The sequence below is a fragment of the Cyclopterus lumpus genome, chromosome 19, assembly GCF_009769545.1.
Source record: "Cyclopterus lumpus isolate fCycLum1 chromosome 19, fCycLum1.pri, whole genome shotgun sequence".
Taxonomy (NCBI): Eukaryota; Metazoa; Chordata; class Actinopteri; order Perciformes; family Cyclopteridae; genus Cyclopterus; species Cyclopterus lumpus.
This window is the reverse complement of record NC_046984.1, coordinates 17,334,158-17,359,157: the sequence shown is the minus strand read 5'-3', so window position 1 is coordinate 17,359,157 and position 25,000 is coordinate 17,334,158. Positions and strand designations below refer to the sequence as shown.

Sequence of the window (25,000 nt, the reverse complement as noted above, 5' to 3'; positions counted from 1 at the left end):
CTCATCCCTCTCTTCCTCATCGCTCTCTTCCTCATCCCTCTCTTCCTCATCGCTCTCTTCCTCATCCCTCTCGTCCTCATCCCTCTCTTCCTCATCGCTCTCTTCCTCATCCCTCTCGTCCTCATCCCTCTCTTCCTCATCCCTCTCGTCCTCATCCCTCTCGTCCTTATCCCTCTCGTCCTCATCCCTCTCATCCCTCTCATCCTCATCACTCTCTTCCTCATCCCTCTCTTCCTCATCCCTCTCGTCCTCATCCCTCTCGTCCTCATCCCTCTCGTCCTCATCCCTCTCTCGTCCTTATCCCTCTCGTCCTCATCCCTCTCGTCCTCATCCCTCTCATCCTCATCACTCTCTTCCTCATCACTCTCTTCCTCATCCCTCTCGTCCTCATCCCTCTCTTCCTCATCACTCTCTTCCTCATCCCTCTCTCGTCCTCATCCCTCTCATCCTCATCACTCTCTTCCTCATCCCTCTCGTCCTCATCCCTCTCGTCCTCATCCCTCTCTCGTCCTCATCCCTCTCTTCCTCATCCCTCTCTCATCCTCATCCCTCTCTTCCTCATCCCTCTCTCGTCCTCATCCCTCTCTTCCTCATCCCTCTCTTCCTCATCCCTCTCTTCCTCATCCCTCTCGTCCTCATCCCTCTCGTCCTCATCCCTCTCTCGTCCTTATCCCTCTCGTCCTCATCCCTCTCTTCCTCATCCCTCTCTTCCTCATCCCTCTCTCGTCCTCATCCCTCTCATCCTCATCACTCTCTTCCTCATCCCTCTCGTCCTCATCCCTCTCGTCCTCATCCCTCTCTCGTCCTCATCCCTCTCTTCCTCATCCCTCTCTCGTCCTCATCCCTCTCTTCCTCATCCCTCTCTCGTCCTCATCCCTCTCTTCCTCATCCCTCTCTTCCTCATCCCTCTCGTCCTCATCCCTCTCGTCCTCATCCCTCTCTCGTCCTTATCCCTCTCGTCCTCATCCCTCTCGTCCTCATCCCTCTCATCCTCATCACTCTCTTCCTCATCCCTCTCGTCCTCATCCCTCTCTTCCTCATCCCTCTCTTCCTCATCCCTCTCTCGTCCTCATCCCTCTCGTCCTCATCCCTCTCTCGTCCTCATCCCTCTCTTCCTCATCCCTCTCTCGTCCTCATCCCTCTCTTCCTCATCCCTCTCTCGTCCTCATCCCTCTCTTCCTCATCCCTCTCTCGTCCTCATCCCTCTCATCCTCATCACTCTCTTCCTCATCCCTCTCGTCCTCATCCCTCTCTCGTCCTCATCCCTCTCTTCCTCATCCCTCTCTCATCCTCATCCCTCTCTTCCTCATCCCTCTCTCGTCCTCATCCCTCTCGTCCTCATCCCTCTCTTCCTCATCCCTCTCTTCCTCATCCCTCTCGTCCTCATCCCTCTCGTCCTCATCCCTCTCTCGTCCTTATCCCTCTCGTCCTCATCCCTCTCGTCCTCATCCCTCTCATCCTCATCACTCTCTTCCTCATCCCTCTCGTCCTCATCCCTCTCTTCCTCATCCCTCTCTTCCTCATCCCTCTCTTCCTCATCCCTCTCTCGTCCTCATCCCTCTCGTCCTCATCCCTCTCTCGTCCTCATCCCTCTCTTCCTCATCCCTCTCTCGTCCTCATCCCTCTCTTCATCATCCCTCTCTCGTCCTCATCCCTCTCTTCCTCATCCCTCTCTCGTGCGCTTTGGGATTCAAGTGATTGAGGTGGTAATCACCGAGTCACGGTCCTGGGGGAGGTTGTGTGTGAGACGGTTTTATGGGAAAAAAGAAGAAAAAAAAGAAAATGGTGCATTAAATTATTCGTGTGGCGGATTTCGCTGTTTTCCAATTTAAAGGTGAATAAATCCATCCGGCTGTCGGACGCCCGGGGATCTGACCGGGAGGCCGAGATGATTATTTTATAGATTACGTTAACTCCTCAGTTCAAAGCTACAGACAGGAAGTCAGTTCAAAGCTACAGACAGGAAGTCAGTTCAAAGACAGGAAGTCAGTTCAAAGCTGCAGACAGGAAGTCAGTTCAAAGCTGCAGACAGGAAGTCAGTTCAAAGACAGGAAGTCAGTTCAAAGCTACAGACAGGAAGTCAGTTCAAAGACAGGAAGTCAGTTCAAAGCTGCAGACAGGAAGTCAGTTCAAAGCTACAGACAGGAAGTCAGTTCAAAGCTACAGACAGGAAGTCAGTTCAAAGACAGGAAGTCAGTTCAAAGCTGCAGACAGGAAGTCAGTTCAAAGACAGGAAGTCAGTTCAAAGCTGCAGACAGGAAGTCAGTTCAAAGTTACAGACAGGAAGTCAGTTCAAAGTTACAGACAGGAAGTCAGTTCAAAGCTGCAGACAGGAAGTCAGTTCAAAGACAGGAAGTCAGTTCAAAGCTGCAGACAGGAAGTCAGTTCAAAGTTACAGACAGGAAGTCAGTTCAAAGCTGCAGACAGGAAGTCAGTTCAAAGTTACAGACAGGAAGTCAGTTCAAAGCTACAGACAGGAAGTCAGTTCAAAGCTACAGACAGGAAGTCAGCTGCAGATGCTTGAGGACGAGTTGGTTTGTACTGTGTGTACTGTGTGTACTGTGTGTACTGTGTGTACTGTGTGTAGATTGTGTACTGTGTGTACTGTGTGTACTGGGTGTACTGGGTGTACTGTGTGTACTGGGTGTACTGTGTGTAGATTGTGTACTGTGTGTACTGTGTGTACTGTGTGTACTGTGTGTAGATTGTGTACTGTGTGTACTGTGTGTACTCAACGGTCTGATTAATAGATTAAAACTGTAAAAAACGTTTTTTAATACATTTTGTCCAGTTGGGGTCATAAAGGTTAATTTTGTTTTTTACAACTCTTTTGGAGGCTGAATGCTTACTCGGCATTTTTTTAATAAGATATTTACATTTTGATTCTTATTTCACGTGGACAGGTGTTAGGTTGAAGACACACACACTAGACCGTTGGCCTTTGACCTTTTGACTTCGGGCAGACGGATATTTTATTCGTATGTCAATATATATATTTATATTTCTTTTAACTGACGTTTTGTCGAGTGAAAAACAGCAAAAAGTGACGTACTATTCACAACAAGGTTGATTTAAAAGTTCAGAACGGGTTGAGTTGAGCCTCTATTTATGAAGGCAAACTGTACTCCTTTCACAATAAAAGCCCTGGAAATATATTTGTAAAAAAGCATTTCCGTTTATTTTGCTGATCTACTGCATTTAATACATTTAGTCAAACAGATTCTCTGAATGGAAGTTAGACACTTAATGAAATGATGTAGTTTAAAGTCTTAAAAACAACTATTTAAAGACAGAAAGGCTAAAACAAATGAAAGTAGGATCCGACTGTGTAGACTTAAAATATTTGGTTAAATAAGCTCAGTGGCATCCGATCAGGTATGATTTGTCTGTTTTGGTCAGCGGACTTGGACTGAAGCCCACAAACCACACGGAGCTCTGAAATCTGGGTCACAGCAGCCCACGGGCCTGTCGCTCGCTCCTTCTTTCACAAACACTCTTTTAAAAATATCCTTCAACTCCATTTTTTCAAATAAAATGAGATGGATTAAAAAAAGTTGCAGCTCAGAGACAATATTTGGGGATCCAGGCAGCTCCCGGAACAGCTGCTCAAACAGGAATTAAGTTCCACCGACGCAGGAGAATAATTACTCAGGGAATTCCTTGTTTTTCACAGCATATGTGATGAAATTTAGACTCTCAGACAACAAAATCACTCATCTGTGCTTTTAATTTGAAGACACATTGAAGTCGCTTGTGTTTGAATGAATGCAGTGAAATGTTTGCAAATCGTTTGTTGTGGCGGTTATTTGTTGACTTCTGTGTTTTCTCAAGGAACAATGTGTATTTAAACTATAAAGATGTATAATTTACAGGGATGTCGCTCAGGGGTTGTTCCTGACACTATTATTTATTAAATATTTAACACAATGCACAGTGAGTAGAGTTGGAAAGGTGGTTAAACTCGAGGAAACAACGAGAGATTCGTCATACGAACGTGTTAAAGAACTGAGACGTTGAATTATTCCGTGTTCATGTGATGAGTCTTCTTTGAAAAACACGAAGATGCTTCTATTTCCTCCACTGCAACATTTTGCTGCTTCATTGTGTCTTTTTGACCTTTAAATGTTGCTAACAGGCTAACATATTATATAGATAAAGATACGTGTTGCTAACAGGCTAACTTATTAGAGAGATGAAGAGATGGACAGCTGTTGAGCTTACGTTCACTAACCAGTGTAGCATGAAAGCATGGTGGAATTAGCAAGACAACTAGCGGACGGCTGGCTACTTAGCTATCTTACGAAAGTCTGCCATGCTTTCATGCAACACATGGTTCCAGAAAATGATCCGAACAAAGTTGTCACTTGTTTGCTGTTAGCAATGTGCTTTGGATGACGCATGAAGTGGTTACATGTTACTTATTTGGTGGCTGGCTAGTTGGCTAGCCACCCTGCTAATGTTTTAATGCTACGCTGGCGACAGAAAATGAGCCCAACAATAACTAACTTGATGCAATATAAAGCAGGTCGGAGACTAGCGAGCTCTGAAGATGGACAAGCTAGCAAGCTAACACATTAGCCACCCCCCCCACCCTGGTGAAGCCGCCTGCCAGCGGTGCCGGGGTCGGCTAATAGAGTCCTGGTGGCTTTCTTAAGTCACACTAGCGGTGAGTCATTGTACATATTGACAGAAACTCATATTTTCTTCAGCCATTACACAAATAGGACATAAACTCACATTTAGTTAAATATCTTGCAGCGTCAGCCGCTGTGTCTGAAACAATCAGGAGGACGTTGACCTGCATGTCGTCCTCTTCCCAGATGAAGTGAAAATGGCCGCTCCTTAATCCAGGATGTTAATCCTGCTCCCGGGTCCACGCCAGCCGACGCTGCACCTCGGGAGAGCGAGGGGAAGAATTTAGGAGCTCCATCATTAGTGTGCGTGAAGTCACTGCAAACATTTGATTAATTGCTGGGAAGCAATTACAAGCAATTAAAGTCCTATTATGATGGCAGTGGAGGACAACACAAGTTAATCTGGCTATCATCACAATAATTAGCACATCATTTTCTCACCAAGCCTAATGTATGATGAAAAATAAAAAGGCAATTTATTGGTTTGCTTCACTACAATTTGCGGTCCTTTCTCAGCAAAGTGGTGGAGACTTTTTTCGGGGCGTACCGCACTCGCAGCTTTTAACCTTCATTAGTCAACGTTTGTGGCGTCTCGTGCACGTCGTGCACATCGGAGCTGAGTGACAAAGCCTTTCCTCAGCTTCCACCCGGCCTTCGCTGTTTTGTAGTGTTGTTGTTTTGCAGCTTAACACATTAGAAAATGTCGCACACTCGCTAATTCTTCCTCCTCTCCTCTCCTACCCTCCTTTTCCCTTTTCTGTCTCCCCCCCCCCCCCCCCCCCCCCCCCCCCCCCCCCCCCTCCATTCCTTAGCAACAACCAAACTACTGGAGCTTCAAGGTCAGTGCCAATATTGTGTGTTTGTGTTTCAGTGTGAATCTGTCCCTCTGTGTGGATCCGCCTCCTAATAGGATAACTTCTCATTGTGTCTGTATATGCCTGCTTGCCTTTTCAGTGTCGGTCACATGTCGGCGCACGCTGTTTAACTCTCTCTTGCACTGCATGCTGGGAGTAAACAGAATTCTTCACTTAAAATGGCGATCGATTGATTTATTCCCTCAGTAAACATTGTAAACATGAGTTTTTGGTCTCAATCTCTAGTTTCAAGTCTTCTTCAATACAGTGTGATGTTCATTTAGTAAATTATGGTCATTTAGAGTCAAACAGACCATAAAGCAGGGGATGCTTTAGGGCGGGGCTACAAGGTGATTGACAGGGGGCGACTCCTCTGGTTGTATAGAAGTCAAAGCTTCATGTGTTAAAGCTGCATTCTCTCTCCTGACCACCAGGGGGCGACTCCTCTGGTTGTATAGAAGTCTATGCTTCATGTGTTAAAGCTGTATTCTCTCTCCTGACCACCAGGGGGCGACTCCTCTGGTTGTATAGAAGTCTATGCTTCATGTGTTAAAGCTGTATTCTCTCTCCTGACCACCAGGGGGCGACTCCTCTGGTTGTATAGAAGTCTATGCTCCATGTGTTAAAGCTGAATTCTCTCTCCTGACCACCAGGGGGCGACTCCTCTGGTTGTATAGAAGTCTATGCTTCATGTGTTAAAGCTGCATTCTCTCTACTGACCACCAGGGGGCGACTCCTCTGGTTGTATAGAAGTCTATGCTTCATGTGTTAAAGCTGCATTCTCTCTACTGACCAGCAGGGGGCGACTCCTCTGGTTGTATAGAAGTCTATGCTTCATGTGTTAAAGCTGCATTCTCTCTCCTGACCACCAGGGGGCGACTCCTCTGGTTCTTGTTTTACAACTTTAACCCGTTCACAGTGTGTTTAGTTAATGAAAGTTATTTGTATCATTTTGATCGCCCAAAATTAACTCATTCAGCGTTCGGTCTGATTTAGCTCCGCCCTTAGCTCCGCCTTTAGCTCCGCCCTCTCGTGCCATTTCTGGTTGCAAAAACAACACCGTCCACAAAACCAATCGGCGACTCACGGCGACTACGTCCACTTCCTGTATTCAGTCTACGATGGTAACTGTTAAAAGAATAATTTTAAATGAACTGCTCGGAGAAATCTCCACCGCAATTCCTTTCTTACCGATTGGTTGAATTATCAGACTGAATGGATTGAAATAAAATGGAGATGCTCAGGTTCAGCCTGGCTGGTTTTAGCGGACGGATTTCTATCAAACAGATATCCATGGTCCCCGTGAGAGGAAGTGGAAACCTGTGAAACATCTCAACATCTAGTTGATTGAGTGGTGTGAAGCGTTGGCCAGACATTCGTGGTCCCCAGAGGATGAATGTGCTCCTCTAGCGTCAACAACCACGAGACGGATTGCCATAAAATGAGCTCCACGTTGACGTCGTCATCGCTTTTTATTTATTCATCAACTCAAGCGTGAAATTGCACTTAATGTGTCTCACTTGCGAGTTTGAGTGCCTCCGGGTCGGCTACACCTGGGCTACAGCTACACCTGGGCTACAGCTACACCTGGGCTTCAGCTACACCTGGGCTACAGCTACACCTGAGCTACAGCTACACCTGGGCTACAGCTACACCTGGGCTACAGCTACACCTGGGCTTCAGCTACACCTGGGCTTCAGCTACACCTGGGCTACAGCTACACCTGGTCTTCAGCTACACCTGGGCTTCAGCTACAACTGGGCTACAGCTACAACTGGGCTACAGCTACACCTGGGCTTCAGCTACAACTGGGCTTCAGCTACAACTGGGCTTCAGCTACAACTGGGCTACAGCTACACCTGGGCTTCACCTGGGCTTCACCTGGGCTTCAGCTACACCTGGGCTTCAGCTACACCTGGGCTTCAGCTACACCTGGGCTACAGCTACACCTGGGCTTCACCTGGGCTTCAGCTACACCTGGGCTACACCTGGGCTTCAGCTACACCTGGGCTACACCTGGGCTTCAGCTACACCTGGGCTTCAGCTACACCTGGGCTACACCTGGGCTTCAGCTACACCTGGGCTACAGCTACACCTGGGCTACAGCTACACTACACCTGGGCTACAGCTACACCTGGGCTACAGCTACACTACACCTGGGCTACAGCTACACCTGGGCTACAACTACACCTGGGCTTCACCTGGGCTACAGCTACACCTGGGCTACAGCTACACTACACCTGGGCTACAGCTACACCTGGTCTTCAGCTACACCTGGGCTTCAGCTACAACTGGGCTACAGCTACAACTGGGCTACAGCTACACCTGGGCTTCAGCTACACCTGGGCTACAGCTACACCTGGTCTTCAGCTACACCTGGGCTTCAGCTACAACTGGGCTACAGCTACAACTGGGCTACAGCTACACCTGGGCTTCAGCTACAACTGGGCTTCAGCTACAACTGGGCTTCAGCTACAACTGGGCTACAGCTACACCTGGGCTTCACCTGGGCTTCACCTGGGCTTCAGCTACACCTGGGCTTCAGCTACACCTGGGCTTCAGCTACACCTGGGCTACAGCTACACCTGGGCTTCACCTGGGCTTCAGCTACACCTGGGCTACACCTGGGCTTCAGCTACACCTGGGCTACACCTGGGCTTCAGCTACACCTGGGCTTCAGCTACACCTGGGCTACACCTGGGCTTCAGCTACACCTGGGCTACAGCTACACCTGGGCTACAGCTACACTACACCTGGGCTACAGCTACACCTGGGCTACAGCTACACTACACCTGGGCTACAGCTACACCTGGGCTACAACTACACCTGGGCTTCACCTGGGCTACAGCTACACCTGGGCTACAGCTACACTACACCTGGGCTACAGCTACACCTGGGCTACAGCTACACCTGGGCTTCACCTGGGCTACAGCTACACCTGGGCTACAGCTACACTTGGGCTTCACCTGGGCTTCACCTGGGCTTCAGCTACACCTGGGCTACAGCTACACCTGGGCTTCACCTTGGCTTCAGCTACACCTGGGCGTTGGCTACACCTGGGCTACACCTGGGCTACACCTGGGCTACACCTGGGCTACACCTGGGCTACACCTGGGCTACACCTGGGCTACACCTGGGCTTCAGCCTTCAAAATAAAACCAGGATAGTGACGTAAATAGTGTGAAATGTTAAATATTAAAATGTGTTGGTCACCGGTCGCTGACGGCCTCACACTCGCTCTCTGAAGCGGTTTAAACCGGTTTCCGGTTCCCAAAACTGGGAAACCCGACTCCCATCATGTGGAAATATTCATGCAGATAATTTCATAGAGTGAACTTATGAACTTATGAAAAGAAAAGTGCTCATTCATTGAAAGGAAGCTGATTAAAAGTGGGAATGTAACTTTACTGGAACAACTAACTGGTTGGTGAGCTCATGTGATAATAACAGACTTGTTTTAACTCTTAATTAGAATAATAATAATAATACATTTAATTTATAATGCTTTTCAAGCTACTCAAAGGCACTTTACATAAAATATTGAAAACATCCTAAAAGCTATACAATAAAATTAAGAATATTTGTTTATTATATTTAACATTTTCCTTCTTGAATTATGTCCGAGACTTTTATTTATTCATTTGTATTGCGCAATTTTATTGAATTCTGGATAAAGAATTGTGGAAAGAAAAGTGAAGCTTTATTAGTTCCACCTCCAGACTCCCCTGAATACATTATGCTCATGAACGCTGACCTTTGACCCCTCGGGGGAGATTGAACTCTTATGCAAAACGCTCACGAAGCACTTTGACCATAAAACGAGTTGATATTCTGAACGACGCTCCGCATTAATATCGCTGATACGGCAAATATGAACAATGGAGAACTGCTAATGTAGAGTAAGAGAGGCTGATCATCTGTGTTGTTGTTGTCGTTGTTGTTGTTGTTGTCCATGCAAACAGCAAAACAACAATGAAGTATTGAACGTATCAACGCCGGACGTACAGCCCCAATACACAGTCACACACAGACACACACATACACACATACACACACACACACACACACACACACACACACACACACACACACACACACACACACACACAAATGCAAACAAGAAGTTTAAAGCACCACCAAAATAAAAGCGTTACGTTTGAGTAAAACGTCCGATAACACAACACTAATACATTTGAAATGATTTAACATTAAATACACAAAAAAAAGCACAACAAATATTTCTTTGTGAATAGTTTTCAAAAAGCAAAATGCGTATTAATCCGCAGCTGAAAATAGTCCCCAACAAATGAACTGTTTCCTCCTGACCCTAAAATGTTTTATTTTTTTTAATCTTCTGTAGCGTTTTGTGAGTTTGAAGCTCACAGTTCACCTTTCAGCACGTGTTGCTTCACGTTGGGCATTGACCTCCTGTAATTAGGCTCAGGACAGCCCATTGGTCGAGCCCAGAGGACGCCCGGCCAATCGTAGAGCTTGACCGCTGCACGGGGGCGGGTCTTACCCAGAAGAGCAGCGGGCTTCATAATAACCTGCACAAGGTGCAGATTGATGGATGGATGTCGCGATGCTATTGGTCGGTACCAGCTCACATGACCACGTGTCATATTTAGTTTTACAGCAAGAAAAGTCGGCTGGATTTTGATATAGAAATATAACAATTATTTACGTTTAGGAGCACAGAGGTGATCTAAAAGGCCCAATAGTATCCTTTCTATTCATAATATATATTGTGTGTGCGTGTTGTTCTTCTCACTCGTCTGCATCGTCTCTCTTTTCCAATCTCCTCCTCGGCGCTGCTGGTCGGCAGCTTGCTCTGGATTGGTTATCACTCCCCCTCGTGGGTGTGTCCTCCTCCGATGCAACACAAACCCCTGCAGCAGTGGCCCGCTGTGTGTGTGTGTGTGTGTGTGTGTGTGTTTAACAGTCCCCCACTGGTCCCCTTTGATGTTTCACTGGTTTGCCAGCTCACTAAGTACACGCGCACACATCACACACACACACATCACACACACACACACACACACACACACAACAGATACTCCCACTGCTAGGAGCCCGTCATACATTGGTGCAACATTGTTGCAACATTGTTGCAGTGCTGCATCATTTTCTCCTTCAGCTTCACTTGTACAAATATTAACGCTCCGTTTTGCGTCTCTCGTGCTCTGGAGGAACGTACCATTGTGGGGGTGGGGGTGGGGGTGGGGTGGGGGGGGGGGGTCCTATTGAAGGGTCTCCAGTTATTCAGCAACCATCTTCGTTTTCTGCTGGAATTACCGCGCAGCTAATTTTTCCTCGGCTTGTTAGAGCGGAGCCATGAGACGAAGTTCATTTGAAAGAAGCGCCATCCCCGACGTTCTATAATACCACACGCAAATATCTCATTAGCATATATATTACCAAAACCCGCCTCTCTTTATGTGTTAGAATAATGTAAACGGTGATGGAGCTGCAGCCGTTGTGCATGTTGTCACGGATCAAAAGTTCTTCTGAAGAGAGAAAATCAAATATCGAATGTAGCCGACACCTTCGAGGGAGGACAGCCATGGTTTTATCATGATATTGATATAAATATATATATTTTATATATATATATTTATATATATATATAAATATTTATATATATATATATAATATAATATATATATATATATATATATATATATAATTGTTTTGATTAAAAAATAAACATTTACATTTCTTCACGCTCGTGGAGGCGTAGCCAAGTAGAATGTTTTTGGTATCACCCGAGTCTTCCTACCAATTAGTTTTTCGTCTCTTTTTTTTTTATAGCTTTTCATTCAATCAGACTTTTACAAAACTGCACATTGTATATAAAAAAAGATATTTTAGCAACGGGATCCTTTAGTCAGCGGCCTGTAACAACATGGGAGACAACACACAGTCGTCTGCAAACATCCACCACAAACAACCCTTTGAAAGGATTTGGTCTGCGCCTCGGGGTTCTTTCTTTTAGAGCGCCGCCCCCCCCCCCCCCCCCCCCCCCCCGCCGCTGGCGCCCAGCGAGCTCTTTGTTGGCCCCGCTGCTGCCGGGCTGTTGATATGATGCTCGCTGGAAAAATGGCTATTCCCCAATCTGACTGGCAAGGATAGCGGGCGTGTTTCTTCTGCCGCTAAAAGGCTTACGGCGTGCGAACCGCGCGAACCCCCCCCCCTCCCCTCCCCTCCCCCCCCCCCTCCCCTCCCCTCCCCCCCCCCCCCCCCCCCCCTCACGTGGCCAGAACCACTTATTGACACTTCACCGCCATCTGCCAAGACGGCGATGGGTTTTGCTCAGCAGACGGCGCGTTATGAAAGCCGGTGCGGAGCAATAACGGGATGAGAAGTTCCCACCAGATTTATATACGTGAAAGACGATTATGTCCCCCGTGTAATAATATCTGAAGTGATGTAGAGACGAAACGGGAGCGAACGGCGTGTTAAACGGCGTATTAAACGGCCGACTCGGATGACTCTGATGGAAAATGGCTTAGTGTGCAGTAAACGTCCGGTTTGGTTGTGAGTAGAAACAGAACGAAGAGGCGAAGCAGTGTGCTGCTGTGGACGTTAAAATGATCAATATCTGTTTGAGTGAACTCTGTATTTAGAATATTTGACCTTTATGACGGGGCACTGGAGCCGCTATCTATGCGCTCTTCACAGAGAGGAGACTTTAAATGGTTTATTTAACATTTTGGAGCGTTTTTTGATTGAATATCACACATTTTACGAAGTGTTTTTTCACACTTGATGTGTTCAAGGACCGTTGTAAAGATTAAAATCTGACAATAATGAAGATAGGTTGAAGAAAACGTGCTTTTCAATCCGAACGGCGGCTTTTGGCGTTCAGAGCGTTACCTTGTACACAGTAGTATTTGTCCACAGTAGTATTTGTACACAGTAGTATTTGTCCACAGTAGTATTTGTACACAGTAGTATTTGTCCACAGTAGTATTTGTACACAGTAGTATAGTATTTGTCCACAGTAGTATTTGTACACAGTAGTATAGTATTTGTACACAGTAGTATTTGTCCACAGTAGTATTTGTACACAGTAGTATTTGTCCACAGTAGTATTTGTCCACAGTAGCATTTGTCCACAGTAGTATTTGTAAGCAGTAGTATTTGTCCACAGTAGTATTTGTCCACAGTAGTATTTGTACACAGTAGTATTTATCCACAGTAGTATTTGTACACAGTACTATTTGTACACAGTAGTATTTGTCCACAGTAGTATTTGTACACAGTAGTATTTGTCCACAGTAGTATTTGTACACAGTAGTATAGTATTTGTCCACAGTAGTATTTGTACACAGTAGTATAGTATTTGTACACAGTAGTATTTGTCCACAGTAGTATTTGTACACAGTAGTATTTGTCCACAGTAGTATTTGTCCACAGTAGTATTTGTAAGCAGTAGTATTTGTCCACAGTAGTATTTGTCCACAGTAGTATTTGTCCACAGTAGTATTTGTCTACAGTAGTATTTGTACACAGTAGTATTTATCCACAGTAGTATTTATCCACAGTAGTATTTGTACACAGTACTATTTGTACACAGTAGTATTTGTCCACAGTAGCATTTGTCCACAGTAGTATTTGTACACAGTAGTATTTGTCCACAGTAGTATTTGTACACAGTAGTATTTGTACACAGTAGTATTTATTACACAGTAGTATTTGTCCACATTAGTATTTGTCCACATTAGTATTTGTCCACAGTAGTATTTGTAAGCAGTAGTATTTGTCCACAGTAGTATTTGTCCACAGTAGTATTTGTACACAGTAGTATTTGTACACAGTAGTATTTGTCCACAGTAGTATTTGTACACAGTAGTATAGTATTTGTACACAGTAGTATTTGTCCACAGTAGTATTTGTCCACAGTAGTATTTGTCCACAGTAGTATTTATTACACAGTAGTATAGTATTTGTACACAGTAGTATTTGTCCACAGTAGTATTTGTACACAGTAGTATTTGTCCACAGTAGTATTTGTACACAGTAGTATTTGTACACAGTAGTATTTGTCCACAGTAGTATTTGTACACAGTAGTATAGTATTTGTACACAGTAGTATTTGTCCACAGTAGTATTTGTACACAGTAGTATTTGTCCACAGTAGTATTTATTACACAGTAGTATTTGTCCACAGTAGTATTTATTACACAGTAGTATTTGTCCACAGTAGTATTTGTACACAGTAGTATTTGTACACAGTAGTATTTTTCCACAGTAGTATTTGTACACAGTAGTATAGTATTTGTACACAGTAGTATTTGTCCACAGTAGTATTTGTCCACAGTAGTATTTGTCTACAGTAGTATTTGTACACAGTAGTATTTGTCTACAGTAGTATTTGTCCACAGTAGTATTTGTACACAGTAGTATTTGTACACAGTAGTATTTGTCCACAGTAGTATAGTATTTGTACACAGTAGTATTTGTCCACAGTAGTATTTGTACACAGTAGTATTTTTCCACAGTAGTATTTGTACACAGTAGTATTTGTCCACAGTAGTATTTGTACACAGTAGTATTTTTCCACAGTAGTATTTGTCCACAGTAGTATTTGTACACAGTAGTATTTTTCCACAGTAGTATTTGTCCACAGTAGTATTTGTACACAGTAATATTTGTCCACAGTAGTATTTGTACACAGTAGTATTTGTACACAGTAGTATTTGTCCACAGTAGTATTTGTCCACAGTAGTATTTGTCTACAGTAGTATTTGTCCACAGTAGTATTTGTACACAGTAGTATTTTTCCACAGTAGTATTTGTCCACAGTAGTATTTGTCCACAGTAGTATTTGTACACAGTAGTATTTGTACACAGTAGTATAGTATTAAAAAAGCGTCGATAAAAGCTCTGATCTGAGTCCCCGAGCGGGGAGTGAACCAGAGGTTGGCTTCCTCTCAAGTGCCCTTGAGCAACACAGTTAACCTTCAGCTGCTCTGAGGGAAACGGACCAGGAGTGAGGAGGAAGTGAAGGAGTCATGTGCTGCTTCCTCCTCCCTCAGGTTGAAGCATCAGGGGCCCAAAGCATCAGGGGCCCAAAGCATCAGGGGCCCAAAGTATCAGGGGCCCAAAGCATCAGGGGCCCAAAGCATCAGGGGCCCAAAGCATCAGGGGCCCAAAGCATCAGGGGCCCAAAGTATCAGGGGCCCAAAGCATCAGGGGCCCAAAGCATCAGGGGCCCAAAGCATCAGGGGCCCAAAGCATCAGGGGCCCAAAGCATCAGGGGCCCAAAGCATCAGGGGCCCAAAGCATCAGGGGCCCAAAGTATCAGGGGCCCAAAGCATCAGGGGCCCAAAGCATCAGGGGCCCAAAGCATCAGGGGCCCAAAGTATCAGGGGCCCAAAGTATCAGGGGCCCAAAGCATCAGGGGCCCAAAGCATCAGGGGCCCAAAGCATCAGGGGCCCAAAGTATCAGGGGCCCAAAGCATCAGGGGCCCAAAGCATCAGGGGCCCAAAGCATCAGGGGCCCAAAGCATCAGGGGCCCAAAGCATCAGGGGCCCAAAGTATCAGGGGCCCAAAGAGACAAAATGAGACAAAGAGACAAAATGACACAAAGAGACACAAAATGACACAAAGAGACACAAAAAGAGACAAAATGACAAAAAAAGACAAAATGAGACAAAGAGACACAAAAAGAGACAAAATGACACAAAGACACAAAATGACACAAAGAGACAAAATGAGACAAAATGACACAAAGAGACAAAATGACACAAAGACACAAAATGACACAAAGAGACACAAAATGAGACAAAATGACACAAAGAGACAAAATGACACAAAGACACAAAGACACAAAATGACACAAAGAGACAAAATGACACAAAGACACAAAGACACAAAATGACACAAAGAGACACAAAATGAGACAAAATGACACAAAGAGACACAATGACACAAAGACACAAAGACACAAAATGACACAAAGAGACAAAATGACACAAAGAGACAAAATGACACAAAATGACAAAATGACACAAAGAGACACAAAATGACACAAACAGATAGAAATCAGCTGTGTCGGCTGGAGGTCGTCCAGCAGACGCCAGCGGTGTGTTCAGGCTCCTCATCGCTCTGGGGGAGAAAAGAAGAAGGTCATAAAACATGGATTTAAAACATCGTGTTTTTAAGAAGCAGGAAACCAAACCTGGTTCTAAAGACGCAGAAAAAGACGAGAACGATGTGACAAAGACCCTGGAGAACGTCAGCTCAGTGATGGAAGCTTGAGAGTTTAGTCCTCGACTGGTTCCCCGTCAGACAGGAAGGTGGAACAAGTGGAATTAAGCTCCTCTTGTCGTTGTCTTCCTTCAGTGATTAAAATTAAAATTTTAAGCCGTGGAAAAAAACAGAAATCTTGCCCGACTTGTTCTGCCCTCGAGAAGATTCATGAAAGCTGCTCGTGCACAAACAAACAGACATTTTCTGTCTCAGAGGAGACGGATGTTTGTTACTTTGAGCCACTCAAACCACATCGTGGAGTATGAATGATCATAATTTACTAAATGAACATCACGCTGTATTGAAGAAGACTTGAGACTAGAGATTGAGACCAAAAACTAATGTTTACAATGTTTACTGAGGGAATACATCAAGAGAAGTAGAGTCATTTATATAGACTTCTATACAACCAGAGGAGTCGCCCCCTGGTGGTCAGGAGAGAGAATGCAGCTTTAACACATGAAGCATAGACTTCTATATAACCAGAGGAGTCACCCCCTGGTGGTCAGGAGAGAGAATGCAGCTTTAACACATGAAGCGTAGACTTCTATACAACCAGAGGAGTCGCCCCCTGGTGGTCAGGAGAGAGAATGCAGCTTTAACACATGAAGCATAGACTTCTATACAACCAGAGGAGTCGCCCCCTGGTGGTCAGGAGAGAGAATGCAGCTTTAACACATGAAGCACAGACTTCTATACAACCAGAGGAGTCGCCCCCTGGTGGTCAGGAGAGAGAATGCAGCTTCAACACATGAAGCACAGATCTTGGGGATTGTTGTAAAAAGGGCATCCATCCATCCATCCATTATCACCCGCTTATCCGGGGTCGGGTCGCGGTGGCAGCAGGTTCAGCAGGCCGACCCAGGCTTCCCTCTCACCCGCAGCACTTTCCAGCTCATTCTGGGGGATCCCGAGGCGTTCCAAGGCCAGCCGGGAGATATAATCCCTCCAGCGTGTCCTCGGTCTTCCCCGGGGCCTCCTACCAGTTGGACGTGCCCGGAAAACCTCTAATGGGAGGCGTCCAGGAGGCATCCTAACTAGATGCCCGAACCACCTCAGCTGACTCCTTTCGACACGAAGGAGCAGCGACTCGACTCCAAGCTCCCCCCTGATGTCCGAGCTCCTTACCCTATCTCTAAGGCTGAGCCCGGCCACCCTACGGAGGAAGCTCATTTCGGCCGCTTGTATCCGAGATCTCGTTCTTTCGGTCACGACCCAGAGTTCGTGACCATAGGTGAGGGTTGGAACGTAGACCGACCAGTAAATGGAGAGCTTTGCCTTCCGGCTCAGCTCCTCTTCACTAAGACGGACCGGTACAGCGCCTGTTTTACTGCTGCAGCCGCACCGATCCGCCTATCGATCTCCCGCTCCACCTTACCCTCACTCGTGAACAAGACCCCGAGATACTTGAACTCCTTCGCTTGGGGTAGGCAGTTTGCCCCCACCTGGAGGGAGCAATCCGCCGGTTTCCGGCAGAGCACCATGGCCTCAGATTTGGAGGTGCTAACTCTCATCCCTGCCGCTTCGCACTCGGCTGCAAAACGCCCCAGTGAATGCTGGAGGTCACGGTCCGAGGAGGCAAACAGGACCACATCATCCGCAAACAGCAGAGAGGCGATCCCGAGACTCCCGAACCGGATCCTCTCCGCCCCCTGGCTGCGCCTAGATATCCTGTCCATGAAGGTCACGAACAGGACCGGTGATAAAGGGCAGCCCTGGCGGAGGCCAACACCCACCGGGAACGTGTCTGACTTACTACCGAGGAGACGAACACAGCTCCTACTGCAGGCATACAGAGACCGGATGGCCCGTGCCAACGGGTCCGGCACCCCATACTCCCGCAGCACCCCCCACAAAAACCCCCGAGGGACCCGGTCGAAAGCCTTCTCCAGGTCTACAAAGCACATGTAAACTGGTTGGGCAAACTCCCAGGACCCCTCCAGTAATCTTGCGAGGGTAAAGAGCTGGTCCACTGTTCCACGACCGGGACGGAATCCGCACTGTTCGTCCTGAATCTGAGGTTCGACAAGCGGTCGGAGCCTCCTCTCCAGCACCCTGGCATAAGCTTTTCCCGGGAGGCTGAGCAGTGTGATACCACGATAGTTCGAGCACACTCTCCGGTCCCCCTTCTTGAAGATGGGAACCACCACCCCGGTCTGCCAGTCCATGGGCACTGTTCCCGACCCCCATGCGACACTGAAAAGGCGTGTCAACCAAGACAGCCCAACAATGTCCAGCGCTTTCAGCATCTCAGGGCGGATCTCATCCACCCCTGGCGCCTTGCCACCAAGGAGCTTTTTGACTACCTTAGCGACCTCTGCCAGGGATATGGGTGAATCCACCCCAAAGTCTTCCGGCGCTGCCCCCTCTCCGGGGGACATGTTGGCCGGGTTTAGGAGTTCCTCAAAGTGCTCTTTCCACCGCCCGACGATGTCCCCAGTCCGGGTCAGCAGTTCCCCCCCCCTGCTGAAAACAGCCTGGGGTAGACCCTGCTTTCCCTTCCTGAGCCGTCGGATGGTTTGCCAGAACTTCCTTGAGGCCAACCGAAAGTCCTTCTCCATGGCCTCCCCGAACTCCTCCCATGCCCGAGTTTTAGCCTCCGCGACCATCGTCGCTGCAGCCCTTTTGGCCCGCCGGTACCCGTCAGCTGCTTCAGGAGACCCCTGGGCCAGCCAGGCCCGAAAGGCCTCCTTCTTCAGTTTGACGGCCACCCTCACCCCCGGTGTCCACCACCGGGTTCTAGGGTTGCCGCCACGACAGGCACCGATGACCTTCCGGCCACAGCCCCGAGCAGCCGCGTCCACAATAGAGGCTTTGAACAAGGTCCACTCGGATTCCATGTCCCCAGCCTCCCTCGGGATTTGTGAGAAGTTCTTCCGGAGGTGGGAGTTGAAGACCTCCCGGACAGGATCCTCTGCCAGACGTTCCCAGTTCACCCTCACTACACGTTTGGGCTTGCCAGGTCTCTCTAGCCGAGTCCCCCGCCATCTGATCCAACTCACCACCAGGTGGTGATCAGTTGACAGCTCTGCTCCTCTCTTCACCCGAGTGTCCAAGACATACGGCCGCAGATCAGATGATACGATTACAAAGTCGATCATTGATCTCCGGCCTAAGGTGTTCTGGTACCAGGTACACTTATGAGCCACCTTATGTTCGAACATGGTGTTCGTTATGGACAAACTGTGGCTAGCACAGAAGTCCAACAACAAAACACCATTCGGGTTCAGATCGGGCAAGCCGTTCCTCCCAATCACGCCCCGCCAGGTTTCTCTGTCATTGCCCACGTGAGCGTTGAAGTCTCCCAGGAGAACTATGGAGTCGGCAGGCGGCGCCCTTTCCAGGACCCCTCCCACCGACTCCAAGAAGGCCGGATACTCCGAAATGCTGTTCGGTGCATAAGCACAAACAACAGTCAGAGCCTTACTCCCCGCAACCCGTAGGCGCAGGGAGGCGACCCTCTCGTTCCCCGGGGAAAACTCCAACACAGCGGCGCTCAGCCGGGGGCTCGTGAGTATCCCCACTCCCGCCCGGCGCCTCTCACCCTGGGCAACTCCAGAAAAGGACAAAGTCCAACCCTTCTCCAGGAGCTTGGTTCCAGAGCCCATGCTGTGCGTGGAGGTGAGCCCAACTATATCTAGCTGGTACCGCTCCACCTCCTGCACCAGCTCCGGCTCTTTCCCCGCTAAAAAGGGCAATAAAAACCAAGTCTCCGGGGGAAAATCAGGATGGTTGTCATCCTTCATCATAACTTATCGCTGTTAAGGGGGGGGGGGGGGGGGGGGGTCCACTGGGGGTCCTGTTTAGCTTTTTATTGAGTGTTGCTTTGGGAAATATGAACGCCAGCGTTAACCGAGCTTTCTTTCTTTCTTTCCACCTGAAGGAAAGTTGTTTGTTGTCCTCTCCTTCCTCCACGTTTCAGAACCCTGTGTGTTACCTGGCAGCTCAATGAGATCCTTCATCCTCTGTCTCTTGGCCTCTGCCCTGTTGTCGTGCCCCCCACCTTGTCTTTCAGACTCGAACCCCCCGCGCGACGCGACTCAGCCCGACTCAGCCGGCCCTCGCCGACCAGGCCAGCAGGGTTTCCTTCGCGTCGGCCGAGAACCTGGGCACCATGTCGGAGCCCGACGCGCCCGCCGGCTTCAACCGGATGAACCGGCTCCGCCAGAGCCTGCCGCTGGCGCGCTCGTCCAGCCAGGCCAAGCTGCGGGCGCCAGGTACTGGTTCTGTTACTGCTGCTGTTACTGGTGCTGTTACTGCTGCTGTTACTGGTGCTGTTACTGCTGCTGTTACTGGTGCTGTTACTGCTGCTGTTACTGGTGCTGTTACTGTTACTGTTGCTGTTACTGGTGCTGTTACTGCTGCTGCAGGGAAACCAGTTCAGTCTCTCATTATCTGGTTACCGTGAAGGTCGTTAGGGTCAAGATATCGTTGAGATCTACCACCATGAGATACACGTCTGAGTTAGCCTTCACGGTGTTTAGTTCGCTGTCTGAGTGACGTCACTAGACATCCTCATCCTCATCAATCATTGACATAATGCTCTAAAAATTAGGTTTTAAATCGGTTTCATTTTGTCTGTCAGTCGTCAATTTTAACCAGAAAAATTCATTCGGCCCGGAACTTTTCCTCTTGTACTTTTTAAGACGATACTCTACAGACTTGAAGGATACTAGAAACCCTGAGAGGGGGGAGGAGGTCCTCCCACAGCGAGCCGCCACTCTTGACCCTTGACCCCTCCAAAGAAGAGGGGTGCGTTCGATTCGAGCGCCACAGAGACGCTCGCACGTTTCTCTTGTTTGAGTCCGAAAGGCATCGAGTGTTCAAAGACACAAACAGCTGTTCACGCCTCCCGTCACCGGGGATTAACGGCTTATTAAAGTGTCTCTCAGGTGAGGAGGAGGAGGAGGGTGATGCGTTTACAGGAGTTCGAAAAGGTGGGACGAAATGCAATCATTTCTATTTTTAAAAAACAGTTCTCAAACTACCAGCGGAATATGGAAGCTTTGGTGATAATATCCTGTCTTTGATGTCGGTTTAAAGCAACTTCCAGGTGATGAATAGCTCCTTCGTCTCTCTCGACACTCGATGCCTCTTCACACGTCGCTGATACGAGGACGATGATCACGTGTCGTCGTTTCCTGGGACTTTATCGTTTATTGTTGTCAGAGGTGTTGATGCTCAGAGGACCATGAAGCCACCAGGAAACATGTTTTTATTTGAAAAAGATCCAATGGTACCGTGTTAGTAGCCTTAAAGCAGCGACATTAAGAGGAGGGTTACGTATGTAACTCGGGTTCTATGAAGTCGGAGCGACCTCCCACAGCTGTGAGGGCTCAGGTTTAACGTTAGGAGGTCGTGTTCAAGCTACAATGGGTGTTTTATTGACTCCTTACAGTGAAAAACAAACTAATATCTTGAGGTGAACACTCTCTATCTCCACCCCTGACATCCCCCCACCTCCCCCTTCAACCACCGTGGATCTCCCTCATTGCTCCTCCCCATCCATAAATGCAGGGATCTTGTTCCTCCAGCTCGGGGAGGAGACTCGGAGGGTCCACCTGACCCACGAGCTGACCAGCCTGGACACGCTGAGGGCCCTCATCGTGCACATGTTCCCCCAGAGGCTCACCATGGCCATGCTCAGGTACCTCCGATCGGACCGGACCGCTCACATCGCACACATTTCCACAGTTTAAATCACTTTTTGGACGTATTTCTGGAGCTTTTTAGAGCTCCGTGAATCCTATGAACGTGGATATTTATTCATTTTACATTATTTGCATCCCCATCAGGGGTCCAACCCCAAAACATACTAAACACAGGACCGAGCTCGGGTTACTTAAAGATAACTCGCTACTGAGAGATAAGTGTCAATGTATTGTTGACCATTGCCTCTTACAAATAAACGTATGTTATTTGGGATCCTCTACATTGTATATTATACGACATAAAGCCATTTAGTTACTAGCTAAATATCATCAGACAAGGAGAGATGTGGTTATAGTGATCTTTTTCAGTAGTCTACTATTTTTAATTATTACAAAAATTAATATATATAAAAATACAACCTTTACAAGACTATTAATTGCACCATTAAAACCCAAAAAATAGAAAAAAATCTGTATATAATTATCAATAAAATAAAATAAGCACCAATGATTCAAACTTAAAACTAAGGCTCTGACATTACTCCATATTAAAAGCCTTTAAGATTAAAAAATGTCTTTCATTTCTGGTCCTTGTGGCATCCAGAGGCAGCGAGTTACTTTTAAGGGACACAAGAGGAACATTTAAAAAAAGAAAAGGACCTTCGTGATCTGGAACATGAAATCATTTCTCGCGTCGGGAGAAGAAACGCCGTCAATTTGTTACTAAGAATGAATTTCGGGTTTTAAATCGGAGCGAATGGTACAGAATGTAACAATAATAATAAAGGAATCGATAGGTGTTTTCATCACGGTGTTTAATTATAGACGATGTGCTCCTTGATGCCCGTGAGGCCACATTGCTCTGAGCTCAAATGACTGTGATGAGTCCAACGTGAGGCGGTCCGGCTGGTTCTCTCATTACGGATCCTCGTTCAGGTTCAAAGAGCCTCGACCCCCCTTCCTCGTCTGACTGTCAGTGGGCAGCAGCCGCTGGAATGGTCTCTGCGTGGGCCATTCATCAGTGTTTGATGTTATTATTATTGCTGCGCAGGTCTCCGAACACAGCTCTGCTGATCAAAGACGAGACCCGGAACGTCTTCTACGAGCTGGAGGACCCGCGGGACGTTCAGGACCGCTGCGTCATCAAGATTTACTGCAAAGAGCCCATCTACGGCACCTACCCCGGACACCAGCACCCCCACCTGGCTAACGGAGACCTGCGGGTAAGAGGTTGGCTTCTATACAACCAGAGGAGTCGCCCCCTGGTGGTCAGTAGAGAGAATGCAGCTTTAACACATGAAGCATAGACTTCTATACAACCAGAGGAGTCGCCCCCTGGTGGTCAGGAGAGAGAATGCAGCTTTAACACATGAAGCATAGACTTCTATACAACCAGAGGAGTCGCCCTGTGTGTGTCTGTGTGTGTGTGTGTTGAGCCTGTTGAACTGACCTCACTCCTTCCCTCACTCCTTCCCTCACTCCTTCCCTCACTCCTTTCCTCACTCCTTTCCTCACTCCTTCCCTCACTCCTTCCCTCACTCGTTCACTCCTTCCCTCACTCATTTCCTCACTCCTTCCCTCACTCCTTCCCTCACTCCTTTCCTCACTCCTTCCCTCACTCCTTCCCTCACTCCTTCCCTCACTCCTTCCCTCACTCCTTTCCTCACTCCTTCCCTCACTCCTTCCCTCACTCCTTCCCTCACTCCTTCCCTCACTCCATCACTCCTTCCCTCACTCCTTTCCTCACTCCTTCCCTCACTCCTTCCCTCACTCCTTCCGTCACTCCTTCCCTCACTCCTTTCCTCACTCCTTCCCTCACTCCTTCCCTCACTCCTTCCCTCACTCCTTCCCTCACTCCATCACTCCTTCCCTCACTCCTTTCCTCACTCCTTCCCTCACTAATGGATAAAAATGACCCTCTTTCTGCACTCAGTCCATCGATAATCTTTTCAAGAGCAACTTAAAACCCACTTAAAGTGCACTTAGTGAATCTTTCCCGTCACTCTTTTATCTGCGTCTATGATTCTCTGAGACGTTACGGTCAGCTGCACCGGCTCCTCGAGACCTTTATTTTGAAAGGGAACTTCTCATGAAGGAGTTCTCTTGTTAAGTGCTTCAGTGTTTTATAAGCTGCTTGGATCAGAGAACATGTGATTCAACAAGCCAATCAACGCAGGCTCATAGATATACTGTATATATGTATGTATATATATATATATATATATATATATATATATATATATATATATATATATATATATATATATATATATAGTCCCATGGTGGTCACCCAGGCCGATTATATATATTATATATATATATATATGTGTATAGAAAAATAAGATAAATAGGTTAATTCCCGATAATCCATTCACAGCTTTAAACACTAATGTGTCTTCATCACAAAGTGAGATAATTGACTTGATGACATCATCAGTGCTGCAGTCACATCGTTAAGCAGAGTTCATGTAAACCCGCTTAGCGCTTCAAAAAGCGCCCAATTTCACAGTTAATTAGACTTCCTGTGAAGGTACGCGCCCTCACAGGTGTGTGTGTGTGTGTGTGTGTGTGTGTGTGTGTGTGTGTGTGTGTGTGTGTGTGTGTGTTATCTCGTTGTTATAAACAGGAGCTGCAGCAGCACTCTGGTTTGATTCTTATCTCTAACGGACACAAATCATCATGTTTTCTGATTAAAAATGAGACAATTCATTAATAAATAAAAATATAAAAATACAAATCAATTAGGATATTAAAGTTGATCAAACAATGATGTTAACAATGATTTCCCACTTCAAGAAACTTGATGATAATAATATTATTATTAATTATAACAATAACAACTAATATAATATAGAATATTTTTAATAATAATGATATAAACAATAGGAATACAATATATTATTATTATTGTTATTATTAATAACATCTATTATTACAAAATTAATTAAATAATAATAATAATACATTTAATTTGAACAGGGTTTTAAAGGGCGCTTTACATGGTAAAAACAGAACCAGTAAAAGCAATGACCAAAACACCTGGACCTGGGACCTGGGACCTGGGACCTGATACCTGGGACCTGGGACCTGATACCTGGGACCTGGTACCTGGTACCTGGTACCTGGGACCTGGGACCTGATACCTGGGACCTGATACCTGGGACCTGGGACCTGATACCTGGGACCTGGTACCTGGTACCTGGTACCTGGTACCTGGGACCTGGGACCTGATACCTGGGACCTGATACCTGGTACCTGATACCTGGTACCTGGTACCTGGTACCTGGGACCTGGGACCTGGGACCTGATACCTGGGACCTGATACCTGGGACCTGGGACCTGATACCTGGGACCTGGTACCTGGTACCTGATACCTGGTACCTGGTACCTGGTACCTGGTACCTGGGACCTGGTACCTGGGACCTGGGACCTGATACCTGGGACCTGATACCTGGGACCTGGGACCTGATACCTGGGACCTGGTACCTGGTACCTGGGACCTGGGACCTGATACCTGGGACCTGATACCTGGGACCTGATACCTGGTACCTGATACCTGGTACCTGGTACCTGGGACCTGATACCTGGTACCTGGTACCTGAT

General features: G+C 47.1%; 1 protein-coding gene across 1 annotated transcript in view; it reads left to right on the top strand.

Moving 5' to 3' along the window:
- LOC117748872 (SRC kinase signaling inhibitor 1-like) overlaps positions 1 to 25,000 on the top strand; it is a 54,657-nt gene that overhangs the window by 9,837 nt on the left and 19,820 nt on the right. Inside the window, exons 2-5 of the mRNA XM_034558989.1 lie at positions 5,447 to 5,473; positions 19,762 to 19,963; positions 21,264 to 21,393; positions 22,449 to 22,620. Of these exons, the coding sequence (XP_034414880.1) occupies positions 5,447 to 5,473; positions 19,762 to 19,963; positions 21,264 to 21,393; positions 22,449 to 22,620 (531 nt within the window). The remainder of the gene's footprint in view (positions 1 to 5,446; positions 5,474 to 19,761; positions 19,964 to 21,263; positions 21,394 to 22,448; positions 22,621 to 25,000) is intronic.